This window comes from Plodia interpunctella, chromosome 16 (assembly GCF_027563975.2).
Source record: "Plodia interpunctella isolate USDA-ARS_2022_Savannah chromosome 16, ilPloInte3.2, whole genome shotgun sequence".
Classification (NCBI taxonomy): domain Eukaryota; kingdom Metazoa; phylum Arthropoda; class Insecta; order Lepidoptera; family Pyralidae; genus Plodia; species Plodia interpunctella.
Genome location: NC_071309.1, coordinates 5,384,396 through 5,410,392, shown reverse-complemented (window position 1 = coordinate 5,410,392; position 25,997 = coordinate 5,384,396). Strand labels below are relative to the sequence as shown.

At 33.8% G+C, this 25,997-nt stretch overlaps 5 protein-coding genes across 8 annotated transcripts in view; 2 read left to right on the top strand and 3 right to left on the bottom strand.

Annotated features, from left to right (window-relative positions):
• Positions 1-189: 189 nt before the first annotated feature.
• On the top strand, positions 190-2,597 carry Hyls1 (Hyls1 centriolar and ciliogenesis associated). The gene is made up of 4 exons (XM_053756544.2): positions 190-735; positions 1,122-1,466; positions 1,663-1,844; positions 2,507-2,597. Exons 1-4 carry the CDS (start codon positions 618-620, stop codon positions 2,519-2,521), a joined length of 660 nt encoding a protein of 219 aa, XP_053612519.1. The 5' UTR covers positions 190-617; the 3' UTR covers positions 2,522-2,597.
• On the bottom strand, positions 2,580-4,008 carry mRpL4 (mitochondrial ribosomal protein L4). Its single transcript, XM_053756543.1, has 2 exons — positions 3,258-4,008; positions 2,580-2,958 (listed from the first exon to the last, which is right to left on the bottom strand). The coding sequence occupies exons 1-2, from the start codon at positions 3,896-3,898 to the stop codon at positions 2,742-2,744; spliced, it is 858 nt and encodes a 285-aa protein (XP_053612518.1). The 5' UTR covers positions 3,899-4,008; the 3' UTR covers positions 2,580-2,741.
• A 552-nt stretch (positions 4,009-4,560) lies between these two features.
• On the bottom strand, positions 4,561-10,028 carry LOC128676434 (uncharacterized). Of its 3 annotated transcripts, none has more exons than XR_008405413.1 (10): positions 9,849-10,028; positions 9,266-9,495; positions 8,980-9,079; positions 8,708-8,841; positions 7,917-8,208; positions 7,503-7,688; positions 6,929-7,006; positions 6,525-6,679; positions 5,097-5,240; positions 4,561-4,711 (listed from the first exon to the last, which is right to left on the bottom strand). XR_008405413.1 is itself a non-coding variant. In XM_053756540.1 (9 exons), exons 1-9 carry the CDS (start codon positions 9,964-9,966, stop codon positions 5,178-5,180), a joined length of 1,356 nt encoding a protein of 451 aa, XP_053612515.1. In that variant the 5' UTR covers positions 9,967-10,028; the 3' UTR covers positions 4,561-5,177. The 3 variants fall into 3 exon arrangements, 1 of the variants encoding a protein (XP_053612515.1); XR_008405414.1 differs by having other exon boundaries at positions 5,105-5,240; XM_053756540.1 differs by having other exon boundaries at positions 4,561-5,240.
• Positions 10,029-11,321: 1,293 nt separating this feature from the next.
• toc (toucan) overlaps positions 11,322-25,997 on the top strand; it is a 56,464-nt gene continuing 41,788 nt past the window's right edge. Inside the window, exons 1-4 of one of the 2 annotated variants that reach the window (XM_053756476.1) lie at positions 11,329-11,577; positions 17,862-17,891; positions 20,753-23,163; positions 23,497-23,633. In XM_053756476.1, coding sequence (XP_053612451.1) covers positions 20,858-23,163; positions 23,497-23,633 — 2,443 coding nt within the window. In that variant the 5' untranslated portion in view covers positions 11,329-11,577; positions 17,862-17,891; positions 20,753-20,857. Of the gene's footprint in view, positions 11,578-17,861; positions 17,892-20,752; positions 23,164-23,496; positions 23,634-25,997 lie in introns of both variants that reach the window. The other variant, XM_053756475.1, reaches the window with a different exon arrangement.
• Positions 17,064-25,997, bottom strand: part of alc (alicorn) — a 144,237-nt gene continuing 135,303 nt past the window's right edge. The window contains exon 6 of the transcript XR_008405404.2: positions 17,064-17,452. The gene's annotated coding sequence lies outside the window, so the exon portion shown is untranslated. The remainder of the gene's footprint in view (positions 17,453-25,997) is intronic.

Sequence of the window (25,997 nt, the reverse complement as noted above, 5' to 3'; positions counted from 1 at the left end):
TAATAAAGTACTCTAAAATAAACGTTTTAATCGACATAGCAAAAGGCGGCAAAGCTTTTGTGTGTACCTAACGTATATTTCTGTACTCTAGCGGGATAAATTTGCAGTAATACTCTCTATACTATGGACATTACTTCAAATTTCTTTTTGTTATGTACACGTACGGGGATTGGTGTGGAGCAACGCGAGAGCAGCGGCCACAGAACAAAAGTACTCCTAGCGGAGGCAGCGGCATGCAAGAAGATGAACCGTGAAGTGAATGCGAACTTTAATATATACGTACCTAGCTATTTTTGTGTTGGTATTGGCAGGAGTGCAACTGAACTGAATGAAATGTAGTCCTATTTCCATAAATGAATGAAATGAATGGTTAGTAGTTTACATTGTTAAAACGGATTTGGTGCGTGGTGAATTTGTAATATTTTTTGAAATTGTTTTTATTGTAAATATCTTCTCTCGTTGCATTGGATTACATTTGCACTAAACCGTTTATATTCATAATAAAACTACCTTGGAAACAGAATCACAATATATAATTAATAATTGCATTCTGAGTGCACATCTAGGTATTCATTTCAAAAATACTAGCCCAAGTTTGAAATCGTTTTCATTGGAAAATGGAATTAGATTATTATACAGTTACTTCTGAACTAGATGCAAGGGAAGTATTGCGATATCTTAACCATTTAGGCATACGTAATATCAGCGGCGAAGTTTTGAAATATTTCATATCAGGTGAGTTGAACCATTTGCTGTATTTTTTCTTTCAATCAAGACAATATAAATAAATATATTAGGACAAATCACACAGATTGAGCTAGCCCCAAAATAAGTCGAGACTTGTGTTATGGGATTAGTATCCCATTCTATTTTGAGTTAGTACTCAACGATAATATATTTTATAATAAATACATATACAGATAAACATCCAGACCCGGGCCAAAAAGAAAAATATCATTTTCCATCATGACCCGACCAGGGATCGAACCTGGGACCTCTCAGTTCAGTGGCAAGAATTTTACCACTGTGCCACCGAGGTCATATAATTAATATATATATTAAAGGACAAAAATACTGGTTCTATAAAATTATTGAAATGTAAATTTGTGATTTTATTTCAGATCTTAAAAAACTTATCAAATATGACTTACAGCAGAAAGAAAATTTGGGCAATGACAAACAAATTTATACAATAGGCCCAGAAAGACTGCATAGTGCTACCACATTTTCGTCAAGGAGGCGGTCAAAGGCCAATGAAGAAGTTTCCATGTGTTGTAGCAGAGAATGTGCAAATCATAAATTTAAACATATCAATAGATTGACACATTCCACTCCCAATATACCTCGAAAAGTGGAAACTACAAATATTAAACCACTTCGAAGAGCATGCTCTTGTGTCAGAGCTGAAAAGAAGTCTGAGGCCAAGGAAACAACTCCAACTGCTGTAACTAGCTGTTCCAAAAACTGTAGGTTACTTTGTTTCTATTTTCAGTGTTCTTTATTTGGTCAGACACTGCCCATCTTGTGAAATAGTTTTTAATGATATATTTGGTCCATATTAGTTTACAAAGTGATTATTCTACATCCAGATAGCTATGAATATCATTGCACTTATGCTAAAAGCAGCAGTAATGTAAAATAATGTACCTATTTATTTTTCAGTAATTAAGGTTCAGAAGCCACCTGCTAAGAAGAAATGTGACCCTGTATCTTTATACCACTACTATACTTCTCTATGGGCCAAGTACAAACCCAATGTCCCTGGAGAAAATGACTGGTCAGAGTTAAGATGGCATGTCCGACAGAAAATGGCAGGCAATATTGTGAAGCCTGTTCAGAGTAAAGTAAGTAGCAGCATTTAAATGCGAGGAAAATATCTGTATCAGTTCAAGGTCTTATAGTCAATTAAATGAATATATTCACCTACTGATAAAATAGTATTTTCTTTTCTATCAAAACTTTACAGTGCAGATGTTGAAGCAAATTAAATTTGTTAGAACTGAGTTTATGGCCTGCAATAAGAAATGATGTGTTAATTTAAAATAATCATAGGTTTTAACTTCTTGACCATTTTCCCACTCATATGGGGTCAACCAGAGTTGAAGGGGTTAACATACTAACCTCTGTCACTTGCCATATCAGTCAACAGTAACACTCCCTTCTTATTTATACTGTCTTTGACGCAATCCACCTTTTTCCTTCTTGGGTTTCTCTCTATTTCTGGTATCTTTGCTTCCATTTTTTTAGTGACATTTTAGTAATAAGGCTCTTTTCCTATCTCCAAATGAGGCCGTACCATCCTAACCGATAAATATTGCTCTCTTTGTCTTATAAAACCTCTTAGACTATTGGAAGTCCTATTTAGCTTGCAATATTTGTCCTGGATGAACATACATTACAAGCAAAATTAAATGTATTACACACATTTCAATATTATTTTCATCAATTTAAAAAGTTGTATTGTGACTACCTATGATTAAATATAAAATATTTTTAATTGTTGCAGGCTGCCGAGGTTTAAGACTAACCCCTTGACAATAATTGATGTTTCCAGTTCTGTGATAAGGAAGTAAATAAAATTACATTTTTTAATATAATTTATTTAATTCAAAACATTCTCCAAATCTTCCTCACAGCAATAAGCTATATTTGTTCTGCTCTTTCATCTATTGATCACAAAACTGACCAAATTGGATGAAGGCTGAATTGTATGAAGATGACCTATTGATTTGTTATAATGTTTACACTTGATCAAGTTTAAATGACTGTTGTTTATCATGGTTTATTGAATGAAGATGATGTAGTATCCTTTCCTCAATTCTTTCTGCAGCAGCCAGTGTTAATACAAGGGTGTCATGTTTTAACATAGAATATACATTCAGCCCATATACTGGCATAATATTGACATGAGGAAGGTAATCTGTTGCTACTGTTATGTTTCGTGGAGCATAATCTGTACTGAAAAAGATAAAAAAATACAATAAATAGCTGTATTTTCCCTATGAAGCTGGTATACCACATCAAACACCTGAAGCCTCAACATAAAGATTGAATATATACAATATATGTATATATATATATATATATATATATATATATATATATATATATATATATATATATAATAATAAAATGTATACCAATACATTGTCTTGAATCTATCATATTCAAGGTTATGTATGCAGTGGGTTAAGAACTCGCTTAAAATATAATGTTTCGGAGGGTATTCATATGTTATAATAAATAATATTACTTACTCATCAACCAACAATACTGAAGGCCCCCAATTTCTTTCTTCAATTAATTTTGCTAAGTATTCAGATTCATCTGAAGGTAATTCTAAATCTTTGACTACATGCAAATCATCTTGAGCCAGTTTTGCCGATAAGGTTGAAGTGAGTCCTTGTAATCTGGTATAAAATGGCAACATGAAAAAATGGGTTTTTCCTGAACGTGGGCCATGGGCCACCCCACCGCCGCGCCATAATGGAGATCTTATAGAACCGTGTCTGGCTCGGCCCAACCCTTTTTGAGGCCACGGTTTTCTACCTCCACCTCTTACTTCGGCTCTGGTCTTAGTTTGTGCCCAAGATACCCATCGGTACTTCCTTTGCCATATAACATTGTTGTGAATAATGTCTATTCTTGGTACTGCGGCATATACGTCAGGATGCAATTCAAATAGCCCTAACTTTTTCTCTTCTATTGAGTCTAGATTTTCAATCCAAACTTCTCTGGGTTTCGTATAAATGGGTGGAAACTTCCATTCCTTCTGCGATATTACTACATTATTGTCTGTAGATACAGCAGGATTGGTCACATTTGAAGAATATACACGAACTTGAGAAGCAAAAGATATATGCAACCTTTTTACTGCATTTATCAGCAAAGACACCATTCTAAATTATTTTTATTCGATTCACTGTTTATATTGTTCGCTTTCAAATCAAAAAGTTGAAATTTGAGGTTAGGTAATTTTTTAATACTAGTGATGTAGTAATGCTGATAATTAAGCCTCTATCGATAGGTAGGCAAACTATCGATATGTAGGACATACATATCGATAGTTTGACTATTGCCAACCTATCGATAGAGTTTACCTGTACAGGGTTGCCAAAGCGGAACGAACGAAGAGATCGGAGCTTTGAACTGTGCCAAAAAAGGTTAGGATTTTGTAAATACTTCGTACAACATCGTACGGAGTACCTACTATTAGGGAGTTACTGCACATTTATCCCGCCAGAGTACAGCTCTGTATGTTAGGTATACAAAAGCTTTGCCGCCTTTTGCAATGTCGATTAAAACATTTATTTTAGAGTACTTTATTTCCTTTCATTAAAGCATTTGTTTGTGAAAATATACAACAATGACTATATATTCGGGTGCCGAAATATTGGGAAAAATCGTTTTCCATAAGATAAAAAACTTCGAAAACTATGGGATACACCTCACGCTGTAAAATTTTCGAGCCAGTAAACGGTCGAAAAAAAACTCTGAACACTTCACACGTGAAGACTTAGTAAAATATGGACTTCATACAGGTAAGATTTACAGTCAAAATCAAGTTTATATCAATTTATAACCACAGTTGACCAAATAATGCAGAACATAACCTAAAATAGTGTTATTATTTTATGGATAATCCACTAAATTCTTCCTTTTTCGTTTAAACTCGCACCACGATTGCGTAGAAGGTATTTTTGTCGTAAACCTGCAACAATATCGAACATTTCTGCCTCCATTGGTAATGTTTGTGTACCTTAGTTGTACCAGTAGCGCCATCTGCGCTGAGCTTTGCGTAATATGCCCTATTGTTAAAATATTTGTGATACCCAATAAAGAACTGCATCTAGATTAAGCCCGCTAAACCTAGTTGTATTAGCCGCACTTCGGGGTTTAGCCGTACCGTATGCCAGCTCCACACTGTCGCTGAACACATACCGACGCGATTGCTCCATTGCGTAGTTAGTATGAGTGCTTTTATTTCCCGCAATGAGAAACCAGCAATGTATACCGAATCCGTCGTAGTACCCATTAATTCCATGCATAGATAGGGTTTATACATAGGGTTTTTAATAGAATCAAATTTTATATACCTACTAACTTTCGTATATTAGTTATGTATGTACTATATTTATTTTAAAGTAAATTAAATAATTGTGGATTAGCATAGTTGACTAGTTCGTGCCAGTTATTCGTTCCAAAACTCGTCTCATAGCACGTGGACTATCCAATGGAACCTGAAAATAAAAAAAAGACATTGTAGACAATATCTTTTGCTTTTGATTTTGTTATTTTCTTGATATCCTAGACTAAAGCTATCATGAGGTTTATTCTTGGACATAGAAAATTATATTTAATCATCAGACCCCGTCATAGATGTGATGTACATTTCGCTCATACAAGAAAGAGGTGAAGAAATGGTCTGAACCAGCTTTATTGAATTTAACGTCTTCAGAGTAGAGGTTAAAATTACCGAAAGCTTCCGTACCTAAGTTTGAAAGTTTCGGAATGTTTCGAGAAATATTCGCGAAAACTTCCAAAGTTACGGTAATTTTGAAAGTTTTAATAATCGTTTACTTATTTTGTTTACAATAACATCGATGATGGTTTTAAATAGTACCAAGCGAGTGCATTTCAAATAGTAAAATAGAGTATATAATATCGACGATATAGGTATTATTTGTAAATTTCAGCAATTTTCCAATGTAATAAAAAATAGTTTAAATGTTAATGTTAACGACCATAAAAGCTACAGACAATATAATTATATAATAATAAGATAAAAATGCCGCTTTCGGTAAGGCCTTTTAGATTATCAAGCAAACTAAGACTTTTTGGATACTTACATAATCACCTACATCTAAATAAAAAAAAAATAAACCTACTACTTTTATTCAAATAAAAAAAAAAACAATAACAATAGATGCAATTATGGCATTACTTAATACAAACACACATACATACTTACACGTTACCTCGTATTTATTTACTTATTAGTTCTACAAGTAGCTGTATAATGCAAAAAAAAAGTGAACTGTCGGCTAAGAGCATTTTTGTGGGTAGCAATAGTCTTACTTTTTATTATATAATAAAAAGTAGGACTATTGGGAAAAATAGTAGTATTTTTCCAATTTTTATATTATTTAGTGCTATTGCACGGTTTCCCAAAGCACAGATTACTCTAGCTTGGAACTATTGTACCCTTTTTCAAATGTCTTATTTTAAGTTTCTGTGTATGTTTCATCTTTGCACTGCAGGAATATCCATGATGATGATTACCATTCGAGATACAGGCTCACACCTAGTTCGATGGTGAGTTAGCTTATGGATGGTCCGCCCAACGTGGTGCACTTTTGTTTTATGTTTTTTTCTATTGTGCCAAGAAACTGCCAATAAATGCTTTTAAAAAAAAAAAACATTTGGAAATATTCCTGGCAATTTTCATCTCTACTTCAGAGACCCGAGCAACGATGAGTTTTAGATTTACTTATTTTTGGCAGTTAATCCATGAAAATACTTACTGAAACCCCAGCCACATTGATCCAATAGAATTTCAACTTTGCTGTTTCTTTAAAATATCCTTGCACGACTCTATCGACGACAAGAGTTTGTCGGGTACTGTTAATGAACTGATTTTGTCCACTCCATTCCAGATTATTTATCCATTCCAGTTGACCTGCAATTAAAAAATTAGGTAAGTAAGTAGGTACCTGTTTTTAATTCTTAAAATTTATTGGTACCATTACCTACCTTTTCCTCAAGTGAAGCGATTTCTTTATTTTAGACAATATTGAATTTTTTTAATTTGCTGCAATGTGTTTTGTTGTTCATATTTATATATTTGACTTATAACAATAAATTGAATTATGATTTATAAAAATAAATTGGATCTTAATGATCCCATGTTTATTACTTATTTACTTACCAGGAGTATTTGATACTGCATCTAAATTACCATTGTATATCGATACTGAGACGTTCGTATTTTCTAGTAAATATTCCACTGCAAAATATTAATATTATTTAAATTTATAGTATTATAAAAATATAAATACCTAAATAGGTATAAATCTATATATTGTTTAAAAATGTAATTCTTAATTAATTTAGTAATTTCACAAACAAAAAATTCATTAAGATTAAAATCAATTTTCAAGCATTTTAGATAGACAATAATACACACGTGTATAAGGGTGTTATGATCTAAGATTGTGATATAATTAATTTAAATTAGGTTAAAATGGAGGTATATTGGTGAATAGGTAGGTACCTACCATCATCAGCCATTCTAATTGCAACATTTTAAAATGTAAGCATTTAAATTATTTTGAAATAAAAATACTTAATTAAAACAAAGTGTAACGTTAATACATTGCAAGACCTGTATGACTCCAGGGAAAGTGTTGTTTCGTTGGTGTTGTATTGGTCCTCACAAATTTAGTTTAGCGTGTCGACACGCTAAGAGCTAATGAAATTATAATGAATTGACATTATCATACCTTTGTCTACAGAAGGCACCATTAATATATCCCTGAAAGCGTTCAATGCGGCCCCCCTGGAGCTGTCGTACTCCACGTCGGAGATTCCCAAGGCTGGAGCCACTGTCTCTTCCATAAATTGAAATAGTTCAGACTTGGATCGCAAAGCACGTTGCATGTAACTATTCATGCCGAAATTATTTGAATCTAAAAATGTTTTATAACTAACTAATAAATACTTAGGTACTAGATTTCTACGACGACTTAATCTGTGGAGGAGGCTGATTGTGTAAGCATTTAAAAAATCGTAAGTAATTAACTAACTACTTATTGATGCGGAAAATATATAACCCATCCTATCGCTAGAGTGACATAGTTACATAGTAAAATATATCAAAGTAGGTATAGGTATACCTAGTCTAAGTGGTTACTAACTTGTAGATGGTTCTTTGGTCAACTTTTCGACGATATAACCTATGTTGACAGCGATGGCACCAGCGTTGTCATTGACGATATCACCCAAAGTCAAGAAGTGATCAAATGCATCTCCATAGTTTTCGTTGTATATCATCGTGTTTGTTTCGCTTGAAAAGTTTTCGATAATTTCGCGGCCTTTGCCATCGATGTATGCCAGTTCTTCAAGGTAGAATCCCAGTTTAGTAAGCGCTACAGCTGGTGATACTATGCCGTTACCAATAATAACACCTTGTAAATTATGATTGAAATTCTGAAATTAATAGTTTAAAATCAATAAGAGATACTTCTCGCGTCATAGGTTTTTAATTATTAGATCAATAATGATGTACACAATTTGTTTTATAATTTAATATATATTTACTTACATCTGGGCTATTAGCTAATTCTCTCTCATCTGAGCGTTTTCCCGGTTAGGTAAGTACTTAGGTACTTTCTCAACCGCCAAGTTGTCTACCCTTAGCACGGTCGTCGGTATCCTCAAGTCAATATTCGAAGTGAAACCAATAGCACGCATAATCGTTCTTGAAAACATTAAGCCATAACGGTTTGGGTTTACCTCTTCCAGGTCCGGACAAGAATGCCATGGCTAGGCATTTTGTACGTAATTGTTGGCTACTTATTTCCATAAAACGAAAATAAGAAAAGAAATCGAAACAAATCAAGTATTATTTAATTTACAACTGTGCAATTACTGGCTGGGAGCGACGGTCAGTAAGAACAGCAGGAAAAAGTTTTGAAAAAAAACTCACAGTGTCCGTTAGCTTCACAGCCAGTGCCAGAGCCAGCTGTGCTCCATGGCCTTCACCCATGATGTATAAAGGAGCGTGCGTGTAAGTTCTGTGACGAGAATAAAATGACTCCAAATTGGACACCAGAAGATCGGCTGTAATTTAAAAATGTAAGTGTGCCAAAAAGAAACTAAGACAATTTTATTAAGGTTGAATCAGTTATCGATCCCAAATTTGTCATTTGTACCTAAGTATTCATTATTCAATGTTAAATTCTTTTTTATTTGTCTTACCATGTCCATCAAGTGTTCTGGGTATTCTGCTTTCACGTTGAACATTACTAAATCCTGTGCCCATGGGTGCATCCACAAATAACAAGTTGAATGAATTAACCTAAAATGTAAGTGGAATTAATTAATAGATAAATCTATCTAATAATTATCAACTGAAATCAAAGCATACGTAAATAAAATATATTTGGCAAATGGTTGGGATAGGTGAAAGGAGGCCTATCACCAACATGGGGCACGGAGACAGATGATGATGTTGGCAGATTTAACCAAAATTTGTTGTACTCACCCAAGAATCTTCCCTAATATTTAGATTGATATCAAGAGGTCCAAACATTCCAAAATTTGCCCAAAGACTCGGCGGAATACCTATGACTCCGTCCAGAAATAAAATTATAGGTCTATTTGTTGGTGAGAATGTGATTGTTGGATAAAACAACCAAAACACGTTTCCCGTTCCTGATATTTCTGTGAAACCTGCGTATTGTGAAACACCCTCAAATCCTTCTCCTTCCAAATCTGAAACATCAAGTTCACTATTACAAGTACTTATGCATCAGGTTAGTTTTGCATCAACATGATCCTAATCAATGCTATTTAAACATTTTAAAATATTAATCAGATATTTTTTTGTTTTACAGACGCTGTTAAATTATTAAAGAACTATTTGTAAGAGGTGCTATTTCTCGCTAAGGATAGGGAATAATTTTGCCAAATTGTCGGCCAACCTTCGTTGATCGGAGAGGCATCCCAAGAAAGTCATTGCCCAATATATCGGTAAATCTATCGTTAATTTTATCTGTTCGTCGAACTCAAGTAGTGAGAACACTCATCTTTTGATCTTATTATAAATTAAATCCAGAATTATTTACCGATGATCGTGATTGCTCCATCATCGCGTGTCACCAGCCACCATATCAGAGCACTTAACCCTACAGCTACCACTATAGCAGCTACCACCGATATTATTATTACGGTTCTTTTCCTCATCTTTATTCAGATTTACATGTACGACTACTTAAAAAACTAATCCAATATTATTTCTTACAGCCTAATTGCATATTTAGTCTATTATCTTTACGATACCAACTAATTATCTATGTATTAAATATTGTTTATCAACGAGTAGGTATATTGATAACTATTGGATTTACCTACTACAGAAAATTCTTATTACGATTAGAAAGATTTTTTTATATATATTTTTATATATTAGGACAAATCACACAGAATGAGCTAGCCCCAAAGTAAGTTCGAGACTTGTGTTATGGGATATTAACTCAACGATACTATATTTTATAACAAATACATAAATAGATAAACATCCAAGACCAGGGTCAATCAGAAAAAGATCATTTTCCATCATGACCCGACCCCGATCGAACCCCGGACCTCTCGGTTCTGTGGCAAGAACTTTACCACTGCGCCACCGAGGTTGTCGTAAGATCATTAGATGATTAGATGTAGGATTTCAAAATCGATCTACTAATAATTAGCTATCATTAATCATACTTACTATTATCTAACCTATTATTTAGCTATTTTTTCGGTACAAACCACGGCGATCTCTTCAAACGGGGATGTCCATCACCATTTTATTTACCAGAGGTGTAGATCATGGTATAATGGTCGTATGCATGGGTACCCTCACTCTCATGTATTTCTGCTGGGAAACAACAGCGTTTGCATTGTTGTGTTCCGGTTTGAAGGGTAGAGAATCCAGAATTGAAGATAGGCCATGGTGGATGACGAAGAGAAGGCCACAAACGAAATGTCATAAGACTTGGCAAAAAGACAGTTTTTTATCATTTCCTATACGTATACAACCTTATGTTGATCTTGATATCGAGTTCCGTTCGGCACAACCGTTGATTGGTTTAGTTGGTCGAAATGGAAAACATGGATAGATAGACATGTTGTTAAAAAAAATGTCGGGATTTATAGTATGTACAGTCGACCGCTATGACTAGCGGAGTAACTTGACAGTTACGCTGCACGGATCTTTATGTCACGGTAATAGGGGTGAGTTTGCAATGAATTTGGGTAGCTTCATATGCTGTTGACTGTAAAAACGAAGTTTCATCTTTGCCCGAATAATGTTACTTATTTATGATTTTTACAATACAATTCTAAAACCTGAATGCCTAATCAAACTATCGATCGACATAAAGTAGCGGGAGTGTGTAACTAATAGTAATATCAGTATGGCAATTGGTGTTAATCAGTGCGATGCAATCATTGCTGTAGCATTTTATCGTTTGGCCTCGCCTCGTCACGTCTTATACTGAGGACTTTGCGGTCGAAACCGAGCGGTGAGCCATCTCTCCTCAACCACAGACCACACATGCGCCTTGTCAGTCAACAACAGAATGCGCGCGCATGCGAGTCGCACAGTATTTTTTTACCCTATCTACCGGCACCAACAACTACACCAGTATTGATCGGGCCTTCGTCGCGATACGGCGTCTCGAAAATGCCATTCGAAAATTCTCATGTTTCACTGTTTTCCGATTGAATATAACGCCTAAAGGTTATACTGAAGTTATGGAGGTGTGAATTGATTGTTAAAAGTGTTTTGGATTAAGTGCCGATATGTCTAAGGTGAGTATCGATGAGCAACTTCCAAGGGTTTGAAGGTAGTTTACTAAAATCACTGCCAAGGACGTTGTTTGCTGGTTTCTTGGTGGAATAAACTATGTTTCATACGCTAAATGTATTACTACGTATACAATTTCAAATATCTTCATGATAGTTTCCCTGTAATGATCTTTCTATGTAAGTTTTGCTTGAACTAGTAAGTATGTTATGTTGTTAACCGTATGTACCACAGTCGTCGATGATACGGTATGGATGGCATTAAGTTACTTGTGTACCTATGTACCTAAGCATTATGAGTTGTAAAAATAACCATTAGTGAAATCGAACTAGAGCCTGCTGGAAATAATTTGTGGTCTAAGGACAAAAGATTTTCGTGCTACCTCCCTCCATGTAACTGGCAATATTCGATAAATGCGGGACGGATAAGTTTTTTTTAAATGGTGTCTAGATGGAAATTTGAATCTTGGAAGTCGAATAATAAATCACAATTCATCATCGTAGGTTTTTTGCTATCTTTGTTTGAACCATCTTGATATCCATTTGTGTTCTTATTTGTTTTATTTATTTATATAAGTACTTTATTTATTTATATGACTAACTTACGTAATAAACTAAACGCTATTTAGAGTACCTGTTTACTGCGAAAAACCTGAGTTTCTATATGTGAATGTGGTGCGATTGACTGGTGTTCAGAAAGTAACTTTGTTTAAATAATATAATAGCGAGCGTATCGAACATGAACAGAAGCTGATTCTTCAGGTTTCGTGGTTACGTCACCGCCAGAATTCCTGCACGGGTCAATGGCTTTACTTTTTGTTCAGGTGATGTCGACTGTGCAAAAAGTAAATTGCCTACCTACTCGATTAAGACTAAGGGTACCTACCTTCCTTTAGGTACTGGAAATTATGTAATTGTATGATCTAAGAAGTATATTTTCAGTTGAAAAAAGAAACAAGTAGGTAGAATGTACCAGAAAACCTAATATATATATATATATATATATATATTAGAGTAGTTTTTATCATCCACCACTTCCTTCCGGTGAAAGCAAGACGAAGGAAAATATCGTGAGGAAAACTGCAAACTGATTGACAGTATTGTGTATGTAGATAGGTAGTCGTAAAATTCATGTCAGGTGTCATTAGGTGACTTAAATAAAATCTGACTCCAGTTTTAACAATAACACACTCGAAAACAAAGAGGAAGAATGATATGGCGAACATAATAAATTAAACAAATTCAAAAATAAAATCTTATGCAAAATGCTGCGTTGCGATATATCTGGTTTTTTGAATAGGTTAATCAAATTAACATTTAAATAAATCCTTGTAATTCGGGTTTGTGAAGTAATATAGGTAGTTTAGGTTATATTCATTTTTAATTATTGTGACCATATGTTGTAACCATATATTGTAACACTTCAATATCTAATGATATTTGAAAGTTGTAGGTATTATATAGGACCTATCAGGATAGGTCAAAATAATCAGTAGCAAATCAAAGGAATGTTATAGACGTACGTAAATTAGGTGGTGGGTTGGATTTATCTACCCCAAATAAAAGTAGCCGATTTAAGTTTACTAATACCATCGGACTAACGCCACTGGATCTGATTTACCTGCCACCGGCTGTTAAAATTGTAAACATCTGGCGAGTTAGTTAAACGGTAAGAAAATAATGGGTATTATTTTTCCATACGTTATAATTTTTAAATTGTCATGTGACAAGTATAGGATGGAACGTCCTACCACACACTATGTATTCATTCAAACAACTGTCTGTAAGTATCGGATGTGGATGAAATGAAATCGGTGCTGTGTCTTGGATTAGCACATGCAGGAGGTTATTTTCGAGGAAAGGAATTACATCGAGTGTAATGATTATACTATTATCTACTACCTACCTACCTACTTCAGGAGAAGTTCTTTTTGTAGGTTATATAAAATCTAATGACAAATTAATCTACTAACTTCAATGGACGATTAAATTATAAACTTAATTTAATCGCCCATTTAGTGGCTCTGCTATTATCAAAACAATAATTAAATTAATGAATAGGAAATGTGACGATAATGTTAAATACACAACCTTCAATTTACATTTTTCGCGAGTTGCCTCTCACATATTAAACAAGGATGAGATTAATATCTTATTTTAACGTTGAGTTCTTTGGTTTGCAAATTGAACCCTATTTTAATAACGCTATGAGTTTATATTTGTGTTTTCTTACCAAGTCGAGATCGTGATCATGTCAATTACCTAGGTATTGCATTTATGCTTAAAGGATAAATAAATACAAATATATAAGTAATAGGTATGTAAGTAGGAAATATCGGCTATTCTTATTACCGGTTGAAAAAAATGGCAAAAGTCGACCGCACGCCACAATCATCTCGATTTGAGGTTTCATCCTAAATTTTACATAGACCTGTATTGCAATAAAGTTTTTAAATTCATACTAATATAAGTACCTACTTTTTGTTCAAGTTTTGTTGAAGTTCAAGTTACCTACTTAGTCATAAAACTATTAATAAATAGGTAAGTTGAAAAAATACTTAGTGCAAGTCTAATGATGTATATCATTAGACTTTCACAACGTAGGTAGCTTAATTCGTACCATTTCATACTATACCCATCTAGCTACCTACGTTTTTCTGTATCTGTTCCAATCTTTGTTAATTGAATCAACTCAAGGTGAGAACTCAAGAAGGTGGGACTTCGTGGGGCCTCCTCAATGTGTGAACGTTAGGAAATTTTAATATCCTACGTGACTTGATGAATATGAAATAAAACTAATTTGATCCTAATAATTTATCTCGGTCTTTTTATATTAATGCCGACCATAAGTTAGCAAAAGTTTAACGATGAACCGTCTACGATGTTTTGTCCTTAGATATAAGTAGTACCTACCTACGCTAAAAAATCATAAAAAAAGTACTTAAGTAAAAAACTTACAAGGAAATAAATTAACTGATATTCATTATCACGGATTGCCGTGTTCATTAATATCACAGTTGATTTATTTCCTGTATTGTACCTACTATAGTTGTGTAGCAGGGATGGAGTTTTTAAGTTGTTCAATCTGATTAGGTATATTTTAGAAACGCCTTTCTTGATCAACTGTGAAAAATCCTAATCATTTTATTAAATGATTAGGATTTTTCACAGTTATCTCTAGGTTTACATTACAAGTCTTGCCTTACATGGTTCTATGGAAACATGTCCTTTTATTAGGTCCTCGTATGTTTATTTATAAATCTAGGCAAGTTCTCTTTGTTTCTCAGTCACGCACGTATCGTCTCGATGTGCGATTTTAGCATATTCCTAGAACTAGAACCAAACCGGATTCTATGTTCATTGGGTTATTTCCTTTTTTAAAGGCAAGGTAACAAACAACAACAGTTACCTATCTATCCAATCAAGTCTATGGCATACAATAATAAATAAACTAATTTTGCTCTCCTATAGGTTCACACATTGACCGAGCACCTAATGGGACTTGTCTAGAAGTTATATGAAAATATCTGTCTACCCGCGACTTCATCAGCGTAGAATACAGCATAATACAAATTTTGTGTGATATCGTCTTTGGTCGTAATTTCAAAATGATTTTCATATAAACTTTCATCCCTCATAGTCTCATATTTTTTGATAAAAAAAGTACCTAGCCTACGTTTGTACGGGGGTCTTCAATATGCACAACAAAAACAGACTAACCGACAGACAGACTTTTGCATTTATAATATTAGTATTGACTAGTATCGATATGGGTAGAATAGATTCCAAGTACCATGCTTACCTACCTAAGTATCTACTGTGTTCAAAACATCCTGTGGTCATTTAGGTAGATACTACCTATATTAATTTAGGTGTGTATTTCATGAAATTAGATTGCCGTCATGAAACTGCTTGGCGTTAAAATCTGTAGCTCCTGCCGCCGGTCCACTGCTCTAAAAGTCCAAGTCTTGATGGAAACTGGAGCGGAATTATTAGCCAACCTGGCGTATTGTGCTAATGGCTTGTGTACACGAAACGTTCAATAGCAGGTTTATATGGGCCCCGAATTGTATTCAAAATTATCGCAATAGCGTATAGCCTTCGACTTCGTTCGCGTGGCCGAACAATTTTTAGTAAGGAGTCCAAATTATTAGAGAAATTTAATTGTACAGACAAATGTAACAATACCTATACATACAGAAGATGCTAATCGGACTGAAAAAGTATATTTTCTATAGTTTAGCTGAACTATTGTGACTCTTCTTCAGGTGTTCCAGATCTTCGATTTTTATACCGTAAAACGGGGCTATTTAAAATTCATGGGGCTAATTGAAATTATAAAAATAAAATATTTGGAACCTCATAACATTTTATTTTTCTACTAATTGGATATTTTGTTTTCGTCTGGCAACACTCACTCTAAAGCTGTCACCACGCAATGAAATTTTGAGGTTAGAAATGACATGTGTGTGCTGCAAAAGGGGCTTGCAAAAAATATTAAAAATATTGCTTAATTTATGGCTCTCATACTTTTATTTGGTAACTAGTTATTTTTTGAGGTAAGTTGAACATGATATTTGTATTATATCTTATGTTTCCTTGTGATTTTAATGGATTCTATAGGCTTTTTCTAACTACGTTGATTCGCCATATTTGTTTTGATTTATCAAACGGGGCTTTTTGGTACAGTTTTGGGGCTATTTAAAACATAATTCCAAATAGCCCCCTCTATGTCCGATGACAGATTTGTATACGATTTAAGGTGATGTGCCAAATAGCCCCAAACGTAACTTTCGAGTAATTAAGGCGAAGTTCTTCTGTTTTGTTCCAGTGCAATTGATCATGGTGCGTACATATACTAGGAAGTATACAAATTCCAGAAATGGCAAATCTTTTTTACCTTACCAAAATTACTCAGCGGAAAATTTACAAGTAGCAATAGAGAGTGTAAAAGAAGGAAGAATGAGTCTTACCGATGCCGCAGACACTTTTGGTGTGCCAAAGAGTACCTTAAGTAGAAAGACAAGAAATATTAACTGTACGCAAGAGACAGCAGGCCATCCAACATTATTTACGCCTGAAGAAGAGAAAGTCTTCATTAAATTTGTTTTAATAGTAGGGGAATGGGGGTTTCCGTTTGATACCACAGATCTTCGTGTATTTGCCAAGAAATATCTCGACAGACTTGGAAAAAATGTGTATAATCTAAAAGATAATATGCCAGGTTATGATTGGGCCAGAAACTTTCTTCAAAGACATAGATTACAAATTTCAAACCGTAAATCTGCACATATTTCCAGTGACCGAGCCAGATTTAGGTCAGATGATATTGATGCCTTTTTTGAGAATTATGTTAATAATAATAATAAATAAACATACTTAAAGTACATTCAACAATTTCATTTAAATAATGACTTCCCCTTAAATTGTTCCAAATATATCCTACATTCTCTCCTTTAGTCCAACTGATTAATCATCGTACTTCCAAATAACCCCAATATAGTGGCACTATAGTTTTATAGTGCAAGATTTTACAACAAAATTGAACAAGAGCACTATAGACATATAGCCAGGTACACACTATCAATGTTCTGATTATCGCCAAACTGATTCAAATTAAAACTGGCCTACATTTTACTGAAATATTAAACATTTTGTGTCGATTTCCAGATAGCCCCAAAATTGCGAAAATTGGAACAGCGCTTATAAAACAGGCTATCTTCGGAATTTTAATCAATATACGTTTGAAAATAATAGTTCCGGAAACGCCACTTCAAAATCTGTCCAAATTAATCATCAAAACAGGATTATTTAAACATAAAGTCGTTAAAAAAATTGTTTTTTACCAAATCTTGTACCAAATAGCCCCATTTAACGGTATCTCAACAGGCTGAAAAACTTTTGTTAAGGCGTTATTTCAATATTTCCTATAGTTTAGCTGTGCCATCATAGTACTCCATCAAATGTTCCAGTTTTCAAAATCATTTATACCCTATATTTATATATACCAGGCTTTATAGCTATACAACAAAAAAGTTTCATTCAAATCTGTCCAGTAGATCCAATTAGCGTGTACAAACAGACAATTTTTGTAAAATTCTTATTGTATTACTGATTCTCTATAGATCTCAATTTTTTATATTTAAATATCTTCAATGTATAGAAACACTTTTTTTACTGTTTTATTATATATATGTATGATATGATGTATTGATGATATTACACGTGTATTTTAGGTATTAGATTACTCCATACCTAAATACCTGATATTTGCTTAATGTTATTTGCAGATGATTAAATGGTGCCGTAGATAGAGGCAGGTAGGTGCGCCACGTTCCGTTTTTACCTTTTGAGGCATGGAACCCTAAAATAGTTATTTATTCCATGAATACTCAATACAATCGTGAAGGTAATACAAACTTAATGATTTAAAAAAAAATGTCAAATCTAAAGGAGGTCGTGTCCACAACGCTAGTGGTTTCTAAAATTGCATAACTGCAAGAACCAAGCTATTATCAAGTTATTATCGCATATATGATAACATTTAACGAAGAGTTAGTGGTGGTGTTACGTCTGTAATGTCAGCCATGTTATCTACATTGGGCGAGTGAAGTAAGCATTCGCTTTTGTCATTGAAACACTTGTGTAGTGTCTTTCGGAAAATCGTCCAAAATTTTTCACTACGTAGGTGTACCTACATCTGAATAGTGTAGGAGCAACTTTTCTACTACTAAGTAAATTTTGTTATTAATAAGATTATTTATTCAAAAACTATATTTAAGAATATTAAAAATGATTTTTTTTAAATATTTTAAAATACAGTTTTATTTTCTATTTAAGCGAACAAATACAGTGCAGAGTAAAACTTTATTTGTTAAAAGACAAAAACATTACATAATTAGATCAATACAGTTTCATTAAATAAGATCATTTGTTACAACAACAAATCACTTTAAAATCATTTTATCAATATTTAGAGGTTCGACCAATGTGAATAAATGTCCTCTTAAATAAACGGACAGACGAGCAATTACTTTCTATTTTGGTATTGTTGATCTTTGTGACCTGTATGTATTGACTAATGATTAGTATTTTTTGGTACCTAGGTACCAAAAATTTTTTATTATTTAGCTACGAACTTACATAAAACTAACTTTGGTAGAAGGGATATATATTAGTACCGGAATTAATAAAATATATATTAAAAATTATCATACAAATACCAATAAAGAAAACTGACTGACCAAGTCAATACATAAAATATTAAAAAAATTTGGGCCAACCCGCTCAATTCATATCGAAAACTAAAAAATACAACAGGAGATTTTATTAGACAGTATTATGGTTTTTTATTATGTGTAGATGATACCTCTGAAAGAACAACTGCACAATAGTGTACCTAATTGTATATGAAAGTGGTTCGTACGAGTATTTATAAAACGGCGGAGTCACGGAGACAACTGGGATAAAGTCACAAACATCAGCTAGTCACTAATAATTTTAATTGTTAGTCTACTCTTGGAAAACTTTAGTAGATAGATATCTTATGTTTAGATGATACAGAGGCTGACTGAAGAGCTATAGCACTTGTGTCCGTGTGAATTGAACTCGTCTACATTGTATTACATTTCGCACGATCTTAAAACTTTAATTACTATGTCGGGTAACTGTTACTTTGATTCACTAAAGAACAATGTCAATTATAATGTTCTCACGTATTTTTCAAAATCGATGTCTTTTATAAACACCATAAACTGCTTCATTGTTTACTCGAATTATGAAAAGATTTCACCAAGTCATGATTTTTACAGTACTTAAATTTTAGTTAGTAAATTTGTGATCAGAAATGCAAGTAATCGGTGACCCGGGATTGCCGGTGTCCATGGGCTGCAGTGTTTGCTTACCATCAGGCAACCCGTATGCTCGTTGCCTCGTTTGCCCACTAACTAGGTATACTTTAAAAATAAATACGTAGGAAACAAATTTCTGACTGCAACCAGACGACAACTGTTAGTTTGAAGAGTATGATCACAAAACGGTCACCTCAGTTACAAGTTCTTATATTATACATAGGTACGACTGTTTCCATATTTCGTCAAAGATAAGGTTTATACGATACACGAACACCAAACTACGCAACATAACAGGCCTTGAAAATACAATACTCGGTAAATGCGTTCACTAATTCCGCTTGATTTTAGGTGTAGACAATAGATTTAAAAACCATAACAGATAGCGGAAAATTCTTGAAAAAGCAATTACGACAACAATTGAACTGTGTCTTGAATATTTATTACTTATGTTCCAAACGTTTTCCTCATAACCATATAGATATAAGTACTACTTATGTATTTATGCGTAACGAGCCAGAATCATACATTATTTGATGTTAAATAATATACCTAATATACATTTCATTATTTTAGTATTACTGTAACCTATTTAATCCAGTTGTGAAAATTGTGTTAGATTGAAACCCAAAATTTGAGTGAGAATTGTTGTTTTAACTGGAACTTACTGTTTGGATACTTAGTAAGACAATACTGAATTTATAGGTCAAAATAAAATTGTAATTTAGAATATCAATCAAGTAAGTTCTACCTGGTATAACACAACAATCCTTATTGAGCTTTATTGAATTGGTTGTTAGCGGACATATCTGGTTATTCCTAATTTAACAGTATCAAAAATAAGTACTTACTATAAATCTTAACCTATCTACACTTTACATATCTAATTTTCATTTTCATTACATCTACTTACTAAGCCCCACAGTAATAACTTCTTAATAAACCATACAAATTACCTAAGTTTTAGATTGGTTGTAAACTTTTCTAAATTCCGTTTTATTTTGCAAAATACTGCCGAAATGACATGCCATAAAATAAATGAATGCAACTGTTGCACGACTTGGAGATTACCAACGTTATCTTCATACGTGAACCAGTGGGTACAGTACTCGTAGGGAATACAACGCACTGGGCTCACCCAGCGTGACAGTGCTGTGAACCGTGATAGGCTACGTAAAACATTTAAATATATGGCCAGTGAACATCAGACATTAAAACTGTACGCTACGATCATTAGGTTGATTACGATTTTGTTTAAACAAAATATGTAACTATTTCGTTTTAAATTTACTAAACTTATATTTACTAAAATTTTCCTTGTTTCTTTCCAGATTCCTATCGATAAAAATGGAAGGTTGAGATCGTTTGAGCTTCGAGGAATTTTTGCAAATAATCCAACAAGAATAACACGCACGGAGTCGTTAGATCGTGATGATATGAAAAAAGCAACGAGTTCCACAGAAACATCATATGCCGATGTGAAACATGGAACATCAATAAAAGAACAAACATTTTCTAAAAGCTATGTACCGTATTTACCTAAAATGAGCTTAAGTTTAGAAAAAGTGGTAGAACAAAACCCTCGAATTCTAGATTTACGAGAAAAACTTAACGCAATCACAAAGAAACAAGATCGTAATGTCGATAAAAAGACTAAAGGACTCATTAATGATATAACACAAAAATTAGTGGATGATAAAGAACAAGATGAGTCAGGACCATACAGCTTACTATTCGATCTTAAAACAGACCCATCAACATCAAATCATAATATGTGGAGTAAAGAAACTAACGATCAGACTGTATGTTTGAATTCTAATGAGTTGTCAGATAAAAGTCCAGATAGAATAGGAGTTAATGTGCTTAACTTCGATGATAAACCCCTAAAAGAATTTGAATACTCATGTGAAGGTGAAATAAATTTCCCTACCAAAAAGGTTTTTAGCACACATTCAAGGTCAGATCTTTGCCTACAACTAAAGTCGCATATACATCCGCGTTCCTTTGAAACAAACCCAAGTCCAAATGAAAATTCCCTCAATAGAACAAATGAAGAGAATTCTCTTGATGACAGCTTAGGAATCTTAACCCCAGACCAAATGGATGACATTTGTTACCTGGAAAATGCTTTTTCTCCAACTGTAGAGGGACTTCCAATATTCTGTGATAGTAACGGATGTAACAAAATATCACCTGATAATGGCGACTCTCCGTCAACTGATAAGACTGAAAGTAATTCGGCAGCTTCTACGATACAAAATGATGGATTTGAAAACATCGATCATAAAAATGTACAATTTCGATACGAATCAGCACCCAATATTTGTATAAATACAGTTGAAAACGAAAATCAAAATATTGTACAGTCCTTTGACAATAAACAACAGAAAAACAGTGACCAATTTTCACGTCATTCATTAGTAATATCTGGAGTTCATTTGGAATCTCCTCATTTACTAGATGTAACTTTAGAAAGTGAATCTAATGCTCCAAATCTGGTTGATGAAGAATTTATGCCTTCAATTCATAGTAGCATTTTAGAGCCAGTTAGTTCTGTGGCAGAAAATATCATTAATTTAGAGATAAATTTGGATTGTAAACAAGACAATAGTACAGTAAGTAGAATAGAACAGACACCATCTCCAGAAGATTTACCTCTAGACAGTTCAGAATTGAATGGTGAAATAAGTTCATACTCTCAGTTTTCCGCTTCGACTTTACATGATTCGCAAACTTATTCAGATAGTAAAATTGAATACTCTAAATCTATGGAGACGTCAAAAGTTTCTAACAGCTTTATTACAAGTATCACTAGTATTACTAGCTTAGATGGATACCAAGGTGATGGTGAAATGTCAAGGCCTGTAAGTAGAGGCGCTGATCACTCTTTGGAACAACGTGAGGATGTTATAGAAATGAATTGGCAAAATGTTCCCGTGACTAGAAGAGCAGATCCTATGACTGATTCAGACTTTTTTACCGAAAGTGATGCCGATGGTTTGGATGACCAAATGCAAAGAGGTGACCGAAGAGCTCAAGTAATAGATGGTGCACTTTATGGAGGAAAAAACGGAGGTGGTAACCCTCCACTTATAGTCAATAGAAATGATGATTCATGTATGGAATCTAGCGGAGTGTATACTGATTTTGAAAACCATAGGGCATCTCCAGTATTTCTAAATGTAATAGATGATATGTCTCCAGCGGGTTCTACTCCATCAACACGATCAGAGTGCAGTCAGAAAAATAATAGTACAGGAAATATCAATGCTTATTTCACTTCAATAGACTTGGAAAAATCTAAAATAGATTTGAATTCTGTATCTATAGAAGTATCTTCTTCTACTCCAAAAAGTATAAGCAAAAGAAACTCATTGAACAGTGAAAAAGATGAAAAAGGTATTGAGAAAAGCAAAGAAGAAAAACGAAGTTTCACATTAAAGAAGTACAAAATGCCCAAGCGTGATGTGCCAAGCAAATTAAAAAGTATGCTGGCCAGTAAAAAGACTGATGTTGATGTAAGTGTACAAAGTAGTCCAAAAGCAATTAAAAAGATGGACAGGCGAGAGACGTTGTCAAAGAAAAATTCATTAGATAATAAGACCGACTACAAAACGAAGTCCTTTAAAGATATAAAATCTAAAGTGGATAGTTCCTATTCATTACAACGATCTCAGACTGCGTGTAGTGTCAGCAGGATGTTAAGCTCAAAATCTACAAACACCAACTTGAAACCGAAAAGGTAAGTAAATGTAAAAAAGTACTTAATGCTGTTTACAAATGTAATTTTAAAACATCTTTTAAAATAATATATTGAAGATTAAGTACAGATACTTTCCACGCTTCATATATTACTTTCTGATCATTCATAATGGTACTTTATTATTAGAAATTGCAAGGAAAGGATTATTATGTGTTTATATATCATGTATATAATTTATGCATGTAAGTAATATTATCCTTATCACCTCACTTATTAAATGGCTTGTTTATAATAGGTAACTAATATCTTTACCTGCGATTTTGTGCAAATTAATGGCTTCGTTGATCGTAAATTTGTTATTACGTGTTGTAGCCGCCACATGCGTATGCGCATGGAGCTGGGCTCGGCAGCCGGCAGCGGTAAGAGCAGCCTGCACAGCTCGCAGAGTGACATCAGCGCCTCCAGCACTCCTTTAGGAAAACACACTACCAGCCGCTTTCCTCTATCACGTAAGTTTTTTTTAAATTAATTAATTTATCTTTCCAAGTTTTTCTCTATTATTTGCGTTAAAATTTTCTGGTTATTCTTCTCCCTGTCGCTCGATAGCGTGGTAGGCATCGATTTTTAAAATCAATATAACAGCATTGCCAAATATTAATTAATATTGCATGTACATCGTATCAATCGAATTGGATAACAGTAGGTAATCTAACATGTATATTTTTATATCTATTTATTTATTACTTCAAACACAAATTCCACAACAGAAAGGTAAACCTGTATAAGTAGATACCTACATTTATAAGTAACTAAGTTATTCTTAAACTGAAAAAATCCAGAATAGTCTCTTACCATCCTTTGCCAACTTAAAAGTCATATAATATAGATATATAGTAGTAATATGAGTTTTAAGAAGGGCAATAGTGCCCAATCATGTGATCGCGTAAACTATAAAGAATTTTATCAGGCGATCTTTTACTAGGTGTATCTAGGAATGTCAGAATTCTCGAGTATTTATCATATCACGAATCTTAAGAGAAAAAATACTGATAACATGTCAGTTAGGAAGTAAGATCACGTGTTTTCTAAGTGTAGGTATCACGCAGATAATGTAAATAATGTGAGAATAGAAGGAAAGACCATGATAGGCTAAATGGCCTGTGCTGATGATGGACCAAGCATAGCAGCTAGTAACGGAGCATACGTGAGGTAGAGTGATGATGGGAAGGTACATTTATACCTCCAAATCATTACACTATAGATGAATAATTAGAAGTATTATACTTATGGCTAGAACTGGTCAAAAATCAATATATAAAAAAACAAATGATTGCCATAACGACACTGAGTATAAGAAAGTACGCTAAAAAGAGGAAAAAGCAGAAATGTATTTCGAAACCGCCAACGTTTGGCGAACTGTTTGCCGATTGTGTATTGCCGGCATAACGAATGCCTTCGGAAAAACGTTAGCAAAGTTGTAGAATAGCGATTTAAAGAGAACATTGCATTACCGTTAACAAAGGAGTTGAGATTAAGTTTGTGAGTTGGGACCATGGACTAATATAATTAGTAAAGTAGTTACTAAAACTCGGTTCTTGAAAGGATAAAGATCTTTTTTATTTTTCTCTTTACCTTCATATACTACATAATGAACTTATGTACATTCAGATTTCAGTGAAATCGTCAAGTTATTGTTATGCTAATTAATTTACTAGGTACGTAGTATGTACTACGTACTTAGTAGGTATTATTATTCTCACACATTATATTTCGCCAGATTTAAAAATTTGCTGTGATCTGCTAGCAAATCGATGCGGAAGGTCAAGTGACCAGTCGACTTGCCACTTGCAAGAAGTTGTCGCATGGTAACTGGCATTTCCTCTCGACTGGTTCTGTGGTTCCAATGGAGCCAGTCGCTTGCGAGACGCGGGCCGGCGCGCGCCGTCTGTCTGTCGCGTTCGTGACGTCAACTTGCACCGCGAAAAATCAATGGATTTTCTCCCGTTAAGGTTGCCCGCATACCGCATTTTCTTAATGAAAATGTGTCATATGCTAGCGAAGTGACGCCGTGGCATGCCACAACACGAAACCGGCATATCAGAAGACACGTGAACGGTTAACTTTCCCGTATTTTGTGTTGTGTCATTATTTTAGTTCATTAAAGTTTGAAGGTAATAACGCGAAACTTGCTTAGATCCAAATCGTTAATTTGAAGATAAACCAATACAAGAATAAAATTTCGTCGCTTTCTACGAATTCAGACCTTTTTCATAAGACTCTTTCAGTTAATTCACAAGAGATTGCTAAACTGTTTAATGGTCCTTCAGTTCTGTGTCAACACGCTATTGATTACACACCTGCGAGCACGACAAGATGTTATTTGAAATGTCAACAATTTATTGTGCATCTTGAATACTGCATAGTTTTTAGATATCGGCTAAGTATACCTGTATATTTCTGTCGAATTTCTGTATAGTTACCTTATTGTACTCTCTTCAAATTTATGTGATAGGATTCTTAATATATAGGTAGGTACTAAGTATTACTTAATGCCTTATCGTATTTTCAAGCACGAACGTCGAAAGTATCACATTATATATTGCACAATTTATAACAGGAGAACAATGATAAGGTGCTATCAAAACAGACGGATAACATTCCAAAATCATGTAAATATAACACTCTCACATAAGATTTATATTTACCTAATATCTTGACTAACACTAAATGCGATTTAAAAAATGTTAACATTAACTAAATTATAATTATTTATATTAACGTTAGAAAGTGATGCAGTGATGAGTTCACATACCTACCTATATTCTAGAACTGGCTAACAGACAAATAAATTACAGAGGTAGGTACCTACCTAA

Bases quoted from the DNA above. Each gene is read 5' to 3' on its own strand.
- Hyls1 (XM_053756544.2), top strand. From the start codon at position 618: ATGGAATTAGATTATTATACAGTTACTTCTGAACTAGATGCAAGGGAA. The intron at 736-1,121 runs GTGAGTTGAACC...ATTTTATTTCAG, and splicing joins TTTGAAATATTTCATATCAG to ATCTTAAAAAACTTATCAAA. The intron at 1,467-1,662 runs GTAGGTTACTTT...TTTATTTTTCAG, and splicing joins AACTAGCTGTTCCAAAAACT to TAATTAAGGTTCAGAAGCCA.
- mRpL4 (XM_053756543.1), bottom strand. From the start codon at position 3,898: ATGGTGTCTTTGCTGATAAATGCAGTAAAAAGGTTGCATATATCTTTT. The intron at 2,959-3,257 runs GTAAGTAATATT...TATCTTTTTCAG, and splicing joins TCAGTATTGTTGGTTGATGA to TACAGATTATGCTCCACGAA.
- LOC128676434 (XM_053756540.1), bottom strand. From the start codon at position 9,966: ATGAGGAAAAGAACCGTAATAATAATATCGGTGGTAGCTGCTATAGTG. The intron at 8,842-8,979 runs GTAAGACAAATA...TTTAAATTACAG, and splicing joins CAGAACACTTGATGGACATG to CCGATCTTCTGGTGTCCAAT. The intron at 8,209-8,707 runs GTGAGTTTTTTT...TATTAATTTCAG, and splicing joins CTGTGAAGCTAACGGACACT to AATTTCAATCATAATTTACA.